At 51.5% G+C, this 12,895-nt stretch overlaps 2 protein-coding genes across 2 annotated transcripts; one reads left to right on the top strand and one right to left on the bottom strand.

Moving 5' to 3' along the window:
• Window positions 1-2,472: 2,472 nt before the first annotated feature.
• Window positions 2,473-3,393, top strand: LOC311427899 (olfactory receptor 14C36-like; the record flags this gene model as incomplete). Its single annotated transcript, XM_084539485.1, has 1 exon — window positions 2,473-3,393. The coding sequence occupies one exon, from the start codon at window positions 2,473-2,475 to the stop codon at window positions 3,391-3,393; it is 921 nt and encodes a 306-aa protein (XP_084395611.1).
• Window positions 3,394-10,723: 7,330 nt separating this feature from the next.
• Window positions 10,724-11,656, bottom strand: LOC311427898 (olfactory receptor 14J1-like; the record flags this gene model as incomplete). The annotated part of the gene is made up of 1 exon (XM_084539484.1): window positions 10,724-11,656. One exon carries the CDS (start codon window positions 11,654-11,656, stop codon window positions 10,724-10,726), a length of 933 nt encoding a protein of 310 aa, XP_084395610.1.
• Window positions 11,657-12,895: the final 1,239 nt, after the last annotated feature.

Genomic DNA, 12,895 nt, shown 5'->3' with positions numbered 1-12,895 from the left:
ACAGACCCCAGACCCTCTGATGTAATGACAACCATCAGTAAACTGATCCCAGTTAGATGACTGATATGGGAAAGTCAGGAGAGATGTGAGATTTGGGGGAGGAAAGAGGAAGGGAAGAGGAGCTCGGAAGCTTACCTTTGTAGAGATAAGAGGGTTCGTGTAATGTTGATGCTGCTGTTAAAACTGACTTCAGTCTTGTAAGGCCTGTAAAAAATAACAATAATCCCTCAACCTAAACATTAGTCCAACATCCTGACAAGAATCCACTATTGTAAAGCAGAACTCAAAAGATCACCTGAAGAAAAACTCAGCGCAGAGCCCCTGTCCCTTACATTTACTCTTTTGCTTACCCTAATCCCTGCCCTTAACACTACAATTAAAATGCTCTATTTATCCCTAGACTTCTTGCTGGACCTAAACAAAACCCTAATCCATAGTGCTTGCCCATACCCTAACCAGAGACCTGACACTACAAACAGAACACCAAACCTTTCAACTAAAACTTTGTTTACTCTCTAAACCAGAAAGGTGAGCCCCAGTCCATAGAGGACGACAGAGAGATGAGCTCTGCCTCAGGATCTCATGGCCCCAGCAGGAAGAATGTGACTGTGGCAGTGACCGTGAGGTCACTTCTATCTCTGCAGTTGGTAGGGCAGCAGCAGGAACAGAAAGGGACTGTGAGGTCACTTGTGTCTGGAGGTGGCAGGTCACCCTTGACTTCTCCCTGGGATCTGCACTTTTGGGCTGACATCTGGCAGTGGCCCTGCTAGGCCAGCAGAAGGCACCTGCTTGGCATGCTGACTGGGGGATCCCCTCTGCCTCCAGAGCCAGGAGGACCCAGGCAGAAAGAAGGCCCCCAGATGGGTTGTCCTGTCCCTTCTGCTTGAGTCCATGACTGTACAGCAGCAGGCACAAGGCTTGGCTATGTCTAGCGAAGAAGCTGCAAGGCCAGCAGCAGGCCCCTGACTTGGAAGCTGCTGCTGAGGTGATTTGTGTCTGCTTGGCTGCCAGGCCACAAGGATCCTGCTGATTTTGGATGCCTACTTCAGGAGGGGTTTCCACCATGAAGATACCATATGAGCAGTGGTGCCTTCTCACAAGGAACCAGGCCAGCTTCCTACAGAGCTGCCTTATGAGATATTTGGGTCCATGGCTATGGCTATTGTCTCTGCCACTAAAGCTTTTGAGGAGACAGCTAATCATTAAAGCACCAGAGCCTAATTGACTCCTTGTGGGCTCATTTAATTGGTGATTCCAATTCCTTGGGCTGGGCCTCTGTTACTGTGCTGGGCTGGGCTCGTGGGACAGAGAAAACACATTTCAGAAAGTCCCATGAAGCAGAGATATAGCTGTGGCCAGGAGCAGCTCCTCTGCACAGCGCAGCAGGGCTGGGGGCTCTGACTGCATCTGTCATGGGGAGAGGAGAGAAGGAGAGAGGGCTTGGAGGCAGCTGGGAGTGGGAGGATGCTGAGAGCTGCCTGCAGGAGAAACCTGCACAGCCCTTGACGAGGTAAGGGTCTGGCTGCAGGGCCATGCAGCTGCAGGTCCTGGAAGGGTCTCCTGCTGGGTGTTGTTTCTGAGAGGGCAGTGGGCAATGCAGTAGGCTTTGAGAGTCCTGCTGGGTTGCAGTGCGAGGTGAGGAAGCCTGGCAGAAGCCCCTTGCAGTGTCCTATGCCAAGTGCCCCTGGACAGCAATGAGCAGAGTGGCCAAACCTCCCCCAGACCCTGCCGGGGGTGCAGCTGGGATATGGGACACTCCAGCTTTCAGCTATCCAGCTCTGTCTGTGAGGCATCCTCCCGGGCTGCAGGCTGCTCTCCCGTAGGATGCAGCTCTCTCGTGGCATCCTTGTGTTACCCAGGCGTCCCAAGAAGAAGAAACCTCCGTGCTAAGACCGTGTCCATGCTGCTGGATGACTGTCTGTGGGCAGCTGGAGTGAGACCTTTGCACCTGTCTGGGAGGGAAGAGCTGAAATCCTGATCAGTCCCCTGCAGACAAGGTGAGGATTCTGTCCATCTGCACTGGGACTGGAGCTTCTCTGCTCTGCAGTTTCTTCTCAGGGAAAGACCTGAGTGGGATCATCCTGCAGCTCACAGAAAGGTGACACGGGGCAGCTGAGAGCAGGACTGATGGGCAGAGCTGCTCTGCTCTGTCTTCACCTAGGGACAGACCTTTTGCCTCCTAGCACCCACTGGATTTAACCAGGACTGTGCAAGTAATGTCAGGGAGTTCAAAACTCCAATACCTCAACTAGGATAGGGCAACTGGGATAAAATAAAGTGAGGGAAATACTTGCAGGTCTGCCTTCCAATCAGCTCAGTTATTTGCAATGATACTGCAAAGCTCATTGATCTGACATTTGTCTGACTTTGAGTTATCCACCCTTCTGTTTTATTTCCTATTTTCCTCAGAGAAGTCTGTTCTAACATTGCTCTGCCTTCTCTTCAACAGACAAGCAAGTACAAAGTCAGAGAATGCCCAACATCAGCTCTGTGAGCGAGTTCCTCCTGCTGGCATTCGCAGACACGCGTGAGCTGCAGCTCCTGCACTTCGCGCTCTTCCTGGGCATCTACCTGGCTGCCCTCCTGGGCAACGGCCTCATCCTCAGCGCCGTAGCCTGCCACCACCGCCTCCACACCCCCATGTACTTCTTCCTCCTCAACCTCGCCCTCCTCGACCTGGGCTGCATCTCCACCACTCTGCCCAAAGCCATGGCCAATGCCCTCTGGGACAACAGGGACATCTCCTATCAAGGATGTGCTGCCCAAGTACTTTTTTTAGTCTTCTTTTTTGATGCAGAGTTTTCCCTTCTCACTGTCATGGCTTACGACCGCTACGTTGCCATCTGCAAGCCCCTGCACTACGGGAGCCTCGTGGGCAGCAGAGCTTGTGCCCAGATGGCAGCAGCTGCCTGGGGCAGTGGCTTTCTCCATGCTGTCCTGCACACGGCCAGCACATTTTCCCTGCCCCTCTGCCAAGGCAATGCTGTGGACCAGTTCTTCTGTGAAATCCCCCACATCCTCAAGCTCTCCTGCTCAGATTCCTATCTCAGAGAGGTCTGGGCAATTCTGTTTAGCATTTTGTTAGCATTTGGTTGTTTTGTTTTCATTGCGGTTTCCTATGTGCAGATCTTCAGGGCAGTGCTGAGGATTCCCTCTGAGCAGGGCCGGCACAAAGCCTTTTCCACGTGCCTCCCTCACCTGGCTGTCACCTCCCTGATGATCAGCACTGCCATATTTGCCTACTTGAAGCCCTCTTCCATCTCCTCCCCATCCCTGGACCTGGTGGTCACAGTTCTGTACTCAGTGGTTCCTCCAGTAGCGAACCCCCTTATCTATAGCTTGAGGAACTGGGAACTAAGGGATTCCATCAGGACTCAGCAAATTCACCTATAATCCTATGCCTAATATTAGAAATCCCAGCCTTTCTGAGAAAGAAAATAATATGATGTCTTCTATTATTAAATGTCAGTTTTATTATTTTCTCTCAATACTTCACATTTGATTAAATATTATTCCTAGCCCCCTACAAGTCAATTGTTTTCCTGTAGAAGATGGCTTCCTGTGTAGATAAACCTAATAAGAAAGTCATCAGAAATTCATTGGTCTGAGCTGCCATCTCTTCCCATCTCCTCTGGAGCTGGGGGAGCAGCCCCAGCACGCAGGAGGAGCTCAGGGCCAAGAGCCCAGCTGCCACATGCAGGAGAAGCCCCGGTGGTCCTCGCGGCTGCCCCTCACTGCCTGCTGGGCTCTGCCTCTCTGCTGCCTTTGGTTTGCGGCTGCTGCTTCCCTGGAGCCATGACCATGGCCAGCAGCAGGACATGGCCTTGTCACTGCTATTCTCTTTTGGTTTCCACAACGTGCTTCTTTTTTTCTGGGTAAGCCCTGATATGTCGTGTACCTTGGTGACAGTCCTGTTGTCTCTACAGTGGCATCCCTGTCCCTGCAGGCAGCAGCAGGCACTGTGCAGCCCTGGGTCACAGCTGGACTCCCTGCTTGCACCACAGTAACAAGAGGGTCTTGCTCAGGGCAAACCCAGGACCCTGGACACCTCTTCCAAATGTGCTATCAGGAGCACAGACAAGGGGTTGCTCCCTGCTCTTCTGTTTCCTGTGGATCTTCATGGAGTGAAGGACACAGGATGAAAGTCCCAGGGTGGTTTGTGTGGAAACAAGGGCAGGACTAAGTACTCCTGTTGTGGCAGCACTTGCCTAAGGGGATGACAACTGGTCTTGGACTCATCTGCATGGGACTGTGCCCCCTGCAGTGGGGCTGATGGCCGATGTCAGCCTGGAGAGGAATCTGGAGCTTCCAGGAGATGTCAGGGGATCTTCAGGGACAGGGTGCTGAGTGGGTAGTGATTAGAACCTCATAAAATGACTGTGCAAGGTCGTTTCAGGTAACAAACAAGGTGAATCTGAGGAGTGCATGGGCTGCTCAGACTGCTCAGGCTGGGTCAGCTGTCACTGCAGGTTCTCCTCCCAGCCTCTTGCCCACCTGCAGCCAACTGACTCCTGGGGTAGACTGAGAAGCCGAGAAGGCCTTGATGCTGTGCAAGCACTGCTCAGGAACAGCGATCAGAACCACAGGTGACCAACACAGCTCTGGTCACATATCAAAAACACAGCACCACACGGCCTGATCTGCAGAGAGAAATGCAGTCCCAGCCAGTCTTTGTCCCCACAATGGATGAGAAGACTGTGAGAAACAAGGACACTCAGGGCTTTAGCAGATCCTTAAAGTCCTGCCTGAGTCCCCAGATGGAAAGCAATCTATGTCTGGGTTGATGAGAAGGAAGTGGTGAGTACCGAATGGGGGACAGGGCTGAAGGTCCCTGCGTGAAGCTGGGTGGATGGAGAAATGTCCACCTTGCATGTGTGCCTCAGCCTGGGAGCAGGGGCCTGCCCACGGTGCGGGATGTCTGGGCTGTGCTCAGCCATGCCCCAGGAGATGACCTTGCTCTCTTCCTCCCCACCACTCCCCACACAGGGCAGGCCCTCAGGAAACACCCCTGAGCCTGGAGATGCACCAACCTGCTGCAGTGAGGTGCCACTACTGCAGGGGCAGAAGGGAGGGTTGGAGAGACACATGGGGCCTGCGGGCAAGAGTGGTGTGGTCTGGGGAAGTGAGTGCCTGGGAAAAGTTACCCTGGAGCCATAGGAGCCATTCTGGAAAGAAAACTTGTAGGGAGGAACCACACTTTTGTGGCAGTGCAGAGCTGCTGGGCACATTGTGCAGGGTGCTCTGATGGAGTTTTGTGTCCTTTTCCATCGTGGCTTAAGTGGCGCTTTTCTCAGGAATAGAGTAGCCAACAGAACACTGACAGATAGTTTAAGATCATGAAAGGCATCATAAACATGCCCCTAAAAAGATAACTGATATGGGGAAATCAGGAGAAGCCTGGCCAGGAGAAATGTAAGACTGAGAGGAGGGAACAGGGGCTTGGCCTGCAGAAATTAAGGATTTTGTAGAGGTAAGAGGGTTCAGGTTATGCTGATGCTGCTGTAACTGTGACTTTAAATAGTTATATGAGGCTATTGCCCATCTTCAACATGTAAACTTATTTCCTAAACCTAATTGCTACTCAGCACCCTGACAGGAATCCACTACTCTAATGACTGACCCCAAAGTATCCCTAGAAGACAAAACTCAGCCCATAGCTGATTCATCCTAGCTCTTACTCTCTTAATCACTCTGATCTCTGCCCTTAATAGTAGCACTAAAATGGTCTATTTAACACTAGAAAACTGCTTAAGAGACCTAAACAAAACCCTAATTCCAAATGAATGTGTTGGGCCATGGACCTGATCAGCTTGTGGGCCACAAGGAGGAGATGGGTGGGAATGCTCTGAGGAGCTCAGCTCTGCCTCATCATCTCCTGCCCCAGCACGAGGAATGTGACTGTGGCAGGGACTGTGAGGTCACTTCTGTCTCTGCACTTGATAGGGCAGCAGCAGGAACGTGTCACAGAAAGGGACTGTGAGGTCACTTGTGTCTGGAGGTGGCAGGTCAGCCTTGACTTCTCCCTGGGAGCTGCACTTTTGGGCTGACATCTGGCAGTGGCCCTGCTAGGCCAGCAGAAGGCACCTGCTTGGCATGCTGACTGGGGGATCCCCTCTGCCTCCAGAGCCAGGAGGACCCAGACAGAAAGGAGGCCCCCAGATGGGTTGTCCTGTCCCTTCTGCTTGAGTCCATGACTGCACAGCAGCAGGCACAAGGCTTGGCTGTGTCTAGCCAAGAAGCTGTAAGGCCAGCAGCAGGCCCATGGCTTGGAAGCTGCTGCTGAGGTGACTTGTGTCTGGTTGGCTGAGAGGCCGCAAGGAGCCTGCTGGGTTGGGATGCCTAATTCAGGAGTGGTTTCCACCCTGATGGATCTTTCTTTGGTAGTAGGAAAGAGCAGGAGAAAAAATCTTGCCACAAAGTGTGCCGTGGAAGGTTGGAACTGGCCACGAGGAGGAAGAAATGTCACTCAAAGGGTCATGCTGTTGTCCCACAGGTCACCCTCTGATCAGACCATGGCTTTGTCTTTCAAGGAACAGCTCGTGAGGGTTGACGAGACATTAGAGAAAGCCAGAGTTGAGAGCAAATTGGTGAACAGAGATGGCTGTATGAAGACTTCAAGGAAATAGGATAAATTGTGGGGCAGCATAGGAAAGCCTTCAGAGGAGAAGGCAGAGTGTGCTGGTAAAAAGGGAAGGTGTTGGGAATTGGCATAATTGTTCGATCTAAGCTTGCTTTAAGCAACCAGGGGTAGGCCTTAGAAATCTCAGGGCCTGCTGTAGCTGAGCAAACCAAGCTGCCAGAGTAACTGTGAGAAGCTCCCACTGCAATGACTCCCACATCACCCAATTAAGGAATTCAGATAATATTGTTATCAACAGCTGGCCTCAAGGACTAGGTCTACGTGGCCGTTAAGCACAAAGGGGGTTGTTTTCCTAACTTCTAATCAAAAGGGGGGTTCTTTTCTTGCAGGTGGTGTTATTTTCTTAACGGTTTGTCTGAGTGCTTTTGACCAATAATCTTGTGTGAAATACTGTCCACCCCTGTAAAATTCACTATAAAAGTTGGGCTATTCGGGCAATAAAATGGTGAAGCATGATCTGACTCTGCTGGTGTCTGTCGTGCTTTCGTCCGTGCTTCGCAACAGGAAGGTGCTAAGAACCTTGAGATATTTGTCTCCTTGGTTAGAGCTTATGAGGAGAGATGTTATACTCGTTGCAATGGGGCCTCATTGACTCCTTGCAACCATGTACAGCAGCTCAGAGGTGACATACCACTGTTCTTCCCTTGGCATCACCCTGCCCACCACATCCCACAGACCCCAGGAAGAGCCTTGAGCCAGATGTGGGGGTTCAGGATCTCCTGTTCCAGTGGCTGGGGCCAACCCTTGGCCCTTCTGCATCACCAAAAGCAACCAAGACACTTAGCAGCAGAGTGCTTTGCCTGTCTGCAATCATGGCCTCCAATTACCCGCCCTAACAAATCCCTGGGGAGGCTTTGTTAGTAACAGCCCTCAGAGGGGCCCATTAATACTCCAAGTCACTTCAACTTTTCCTCCTGACTTTTCCTGGCTCAAGCGGTTACATCACTCTCCTCTCAGTACCTGAGCTTCATAGACTCAGCACCAAAATACACCATGGAACTCATTAAAATGAAGAAACTCCTAACATCTCTTTCATAGTTGTCTTTAAGACTTCATGCCTTGTGCAGCTACTTGCAGAGTTTGCAAGATGTAATTAAGGAAGAAGATTTCAAAGAGCACCTAATAAAAAGATTTTCTTATTTCAAAGGCTGAATTTTGCTGCATTTCAGTTTTGAACATCATTCTCCTATTGCTATTGATCCAGGGTGACTTCTTTGCAGACCTCCATATGGAGGAAAATGAGAGTCTGGAGGTCTGACACCTCCACTGCCAGCAGTGGTCTTCGTCCCTGTAACTGCAGCCCAGCCCAGCACATGAAACCCTTTCTAAGACAAGTCAGGGGTTCCTCGGGAAACAATTAAAGTAATAAATAAAATAAAATAAAATAAAATAAAATAAAATAAAATAAAATAAAATAAAATAAAATAAAATAAAATAAAATAAAATAAAATAAAATAAAATAAAATAAAATAAATAAAGTAAGACTGAAATGACCATTGGATCCTGAGAAATTCAGCCTGACTCTCAGTAGACACCTGGACATCCACGGACTATCTTGGGTCACCTGTGGAAAACTCAGGGTGAAAAATAAAGAAAACATATCTTTATTGGCTGTACCCATGGGATTGGCCTCACTGGGGAAATTGTCCCCTTCCAGACAAAGAAACCTAAGTAGAATAAAGTGAAAAGAGCTGCCCAGTCAATATAGTAGGGCAAAGTCCTACTTCCTGTGCTATAGATGCAGAAGGCAAAAAGAATTGCATTGTGCCTGACACTACTCTGGGACATATCACCCAGGTCATACATCTTTACCTTAGTGCTGACAAGTCCATCACTAAACCATGCTGCCAAGCTCTGCATCTACACCTTGTCTCTCCAGTCAATGACCCAGCTCATGGATGGCAATCAGAGAGTCTTGGATAGCACAGCACTACCTCAGGTGCACCACCATGGTAGCCATTGTCACCTGCTGTTCTTCAACCCTCAGCAAACCCCAAACAGAAGGATTCTGTGGAAGGCCAAGCAAGGTAGACAACTGGTTCATGTCCTTTGTCTCCAAGGCAGCTCTGCCAAAGCCGCACCCGTGGTGCCCTCTTGGAACTCTGAATTCCCTCTCCTGAAGCAGTCTATGCCGAGGATGCACATAGCCTCCGGGCCAATCCCAATGGGGTGCTTTTGCCATTTCTTCCCAGTTCGACTCACTTCAGCCTCCAGTACAGTTAATGGGATCCCCTTGTCTCTCCAGAAATACAGGTGGGTTCTACCTCTTTCTAGCTTGATGGCATTAGGGTACTCTGTGCACCGGTGTGCAGTAGAGCCCAAAACATTTGTGGGTCTGATGTGCCAGGCCTTTAAATATACACAGTCCAGTAAACCCGATTGTCCAGGAACACTAGGAGAAGCAGCCCTCAGAGGTGGGGCCGAGCAGAGACAAGGAGTCAAGGCAGTGGGTTGGGGGAGGCCAGCAGAAGCAGCCCAAGGGGTGGTGCTGCTGGTGAAGACACGTTTGTGACAGTGGCCTGAGTGGGCAGCAGCTGTGTGCAGGCAAGGGGAGCCCAGGAAGCACATGTCAAGAGAGCTCCTGCCAGCAGAGCCAAGGCCAGGGCTGAGGCCAAGGGCAAAGGCAGACCCAGGGCAGGGGGCTGCAAGGGCCATGCTGAGCTCCCTGCCCCTGCAGCAGCCGCTCTGGCCCTCAGCAGATGTGCTGGCAGGCTGTGAGGAGGGGATAAATGCCCTGGGCCCCCTTCCTGCTCTGCCCAGGCCAGCAAGGGCCCAGAGCGGCCTCCTCTCCCCTGCCCCTGCAGCTCTGGCCTCCCTTGGCACAGCCCTGGCTCTGCAGCACCAAGCCCTGCAGGGACCCATCCACTGCATGCTGCCACTGCTCCCTGACGCTGCTGTTGCCCTCTGCCAGGCACTGCCCAGCCCAGCCCAGCCCCTGCCCACCTCTCCCCACCTTCCTGCCCTCTCCCCAGCCCAGCAGCCCAGGCTGTGCTGGCCCCAGGGCAGTGCCCACCACTGGCTGCTGCAGGGCTCAGGGCACGGCCACCACAGCCCCAGCCCCTTGCAAGGCACCGTAGCTGCTGGCACAAAGGCAGCTCTGGGCCTCCCCAGAAGCCCCCGTGCTGGGACCAGCGCCAGGTCAGGAGATGGAGGTCTGTGAAGCTGCAGGAGCCCTGCTCTCTTGCCTGGCAGATCCCCAGCACACAGTGCCTGTGCCCCGCAGGGCCAGCCCCGCTCCCCAGGCCAGCACAAGAGGCCTGGCCCAGCCACAGAGCAGCTCCACATTCCTCTCCAGGATGCCATTTGCCATCAGACTAAGCACAGTCCCAGGCCAGTCAAGGCCAGTTATTGTTTGCTAAGCCATGGCCAGCCAAGAAGGGAGCTGCCAGTGCAGCACTACACTGAACACTCTGAAATTCTGATCCATGGTGAAGCCCCAAAAAGCAAGAGACCCGTTCATGCAGCAGTTCCTTGGGTATATTCCTTCTACCAACTTTGGAAGAGCTGTGCAAAGAAAGAGATGCCCCTTTACAGACAATAAGACTGTCAGCAAGATGCATGAGATCTCAGTGGGAGAACACAAGGGAACAATGTGGAAGCCAAAAGACAGCAGCAGTGAAAAGGCCACATCATGCTGCAGGCCATGGCCATGGCTCCAGGGAAGCAGCAGCCCCGACCCGAAGGCAGCAGAGAGGCAGAGCCCAGCGGGAAGTGAGGGGAAGCTCCAAGGGCCACCAGGGCTGCTCCTGCATGTGGCAGCTGGGCTCTTGATCCTGAGCCCCTCCTGCGTGCTGGGGCTTCTCCCCCAGCTCCAGAGGAGATGGGAAGAGATGTCAGCTCAGACCAGAGAGGTTCTCATGCAATTTTTATTGTCTATATCTACTGAGGAAGCCTAGTTCTATAGGTAAATTAGATTAACTGATCAAAGTAATTAAAATAATAAACAGGCAGGCTGCTAAGATCAATATTTAACTCAAAATGTTATCATGTGTTTGCTAAACTAGTTCTAAAGTATATTAGAAAAGAAAGATTATCTCAACTCTTTTTGGATATGCTAGAAGAATGGATAAATTGATGAGAAGTTTAGTGATGCTTTAACAAATGTTTAAATTGTTTGTTTATAACATCCTTCAATTCCTGGTTCCTCATGCTGTAGATGAGTGGGTTCGCTGCTGGAGGCACCACTGAGTATAAAAATGACATCACCAGGTCCAGGGATGGGAATGAGTCTGAAGGGTGCCTCAGGGAGGCAGACGTGCCAGTGCTGACAAAGAGGGAGACCACAGCCAGGTGCGGGAGGCACGTGGAAAAGGCTTTGTGCCGGCCCTGCTCAGAGGGCATCCTCAGCACTGCCCTGAAGATCTGCACATAGGACAGCACAATGAAAACAAAGCAACCAAGGACTAAAGAAACACTAAACACAAGTGCCCCAACTTCCCTGAGGTAGGCATGTGAGCAGGAGAGCTTGAGGATGTGGGGGATTTCACAGAAGAACTGGTCCACAGCATTGCCGTGGCAGAGGGGCAGGGAAAATGTGTTGGCCGTGTGCAGGACAGCATTGAGAAAGCCACTGCCCCAGGCAGCTGCTGCCATCTGGGCACAAGCTCTGCTGCCCAGGAGGCTCCCGTAGTGCAGGGGCTTGCAGATGGCAACATAGCGGTCATAGGCCATGATGGTGAGAAGATAAAATTCTGATGCAATCAAGAAGACAAACAAAAAGACCTGTGCAGCACAGCCTTGATAGGAGATGTCCCTGGTGTCCCAGAGGGCATTGGCCATGGCTTTGGGCAGAGTGGTGGAGATGCAGCCCAGGTCCAGGAGGGCGAGGTTGAGGAGGAAGAAGTACATGGGGGTGTGGAGGCGATGGTCGCAGGCTACGGCGCTGAGGATGAGGCTGTTGCCCAGGAGGGCAGCCAGGTAGATGCCCAGGAAGAGCGCGAAGTGCAGGAGCTGCAGCTCGCGCGTGTCTGCGAATGCCAGCAGGAGGAACTCACTCACTGAGCTGATGTTGGACATTTGGTGGTTCTGGCCATGGGTTACTGCCAAGGATGAAAAAAGCTTTAATAAATAAGAAGACATACCTGAGATAAAGTTCTTACATTTCTCACATAACTGCCCTGAAAACCCTTTCAGTCAGGCATTTACCAGCTCCCTTTCATATGCTCTTCTTGATGCTGCCTGAGGGTGTCCCTGGGAGCAAGGGACCCTGCTCTGGGCAAGGAGTCAGTCCTGCCCCACAACCAGAGGTAAAGAGGAAGATGGGGTATTCTCAGATTCAATCAGCTGATAATAAAGAGCTTTTCAATTTTGTTGCTCTCAATTCACCCATCTGCAGAGCAGGGCTGCGGGGATTTATTTTTGTATTTTCTGTTTAACTGCCTACCCGACCCTGTTTTCTAAGGCATAAATCCTGGGCATTTCAAATGAAAACTTGTGGAGCCTCAGATGAAAGAGTCCCTTCAGAGTTTCATTTAGAGACAATTTTGAGCCATGCTTAGGCTCATTTGGCCTGTGCTGGCATTTATTGAGCTACAGAAGTATTGCACTCAGAGGTTCATAGAGACATGGTGTCATAGATTATCCCAGGTTGGAAGGGGCCCACAAGGATATTCAAATCCCACCCCTGAATCTATACATGAAAACCCCAAAACTTGCCTATATCTGAGGGGTTTGCCCAAATATTTCTTGAATTCGGACAGCCTCAGCGCTGTCACCACTTCTATGTGGTACCTGTTCCAGTGCCTAAGGAACATAGACACTGCTGCCTGCCCATGTCCTGGCTGGGAACTTGTTTCTCTCTCCCCAAATCTCTTCCCTGTCCAAGGCCAATAGACCCCATTCCACAAGCTGTGTGCTGAGACTCACTCAGGTTCCCCGCCACCGCAAGTCTCTGAACGCACAGAAACTAAAAAAGCCTTCCTCTTCAGATAATCCAAGCCTCAGTCTTCCTCTGGAAAAAATCCTTTTATAAATGCCATTCCCTACAGCATCTTCTAGTCCACATTAAATGTAGAGTAAAAGCCACCCTGCCAGATGCTATCAGCCATCAGATGTGCCAGCTGCAGAAGACCCCTCTGGCAACCCCACCTGCATTGCCTTGCTGCCAGAGCCTCATGGTGTCAAGAGCCTGCAGATGTGTCCTGCCACACGCTGCCCTCTGTTGTTGCGCTCCTCAGTGCCTCCAAACCCTCTCTCCTTCTCTCCTCTCTGTGTGCCAGCTGCGGTCAGAGCCCCCAGCCCTGCTGCGCTGTGCAG

Source organism: Aythya ferina, assembly GCF_964211825.1.
Source record: "Aythya ferina genome assembly, contig: HAP1_SCAFFOLD_29, whole genome shotgun sequence".
Taxonomy (NCBI): Eukaryota; Metazoa; Chordata; class Aves; order Anseriformes; family Anatidae; genus Aythya; species Aythya ferina.
The sequence above is the reverse complement of the archived record's forward strand: the minus strand, read 5'-3'. Positions and strand labels throughout refer to the sequence as shown.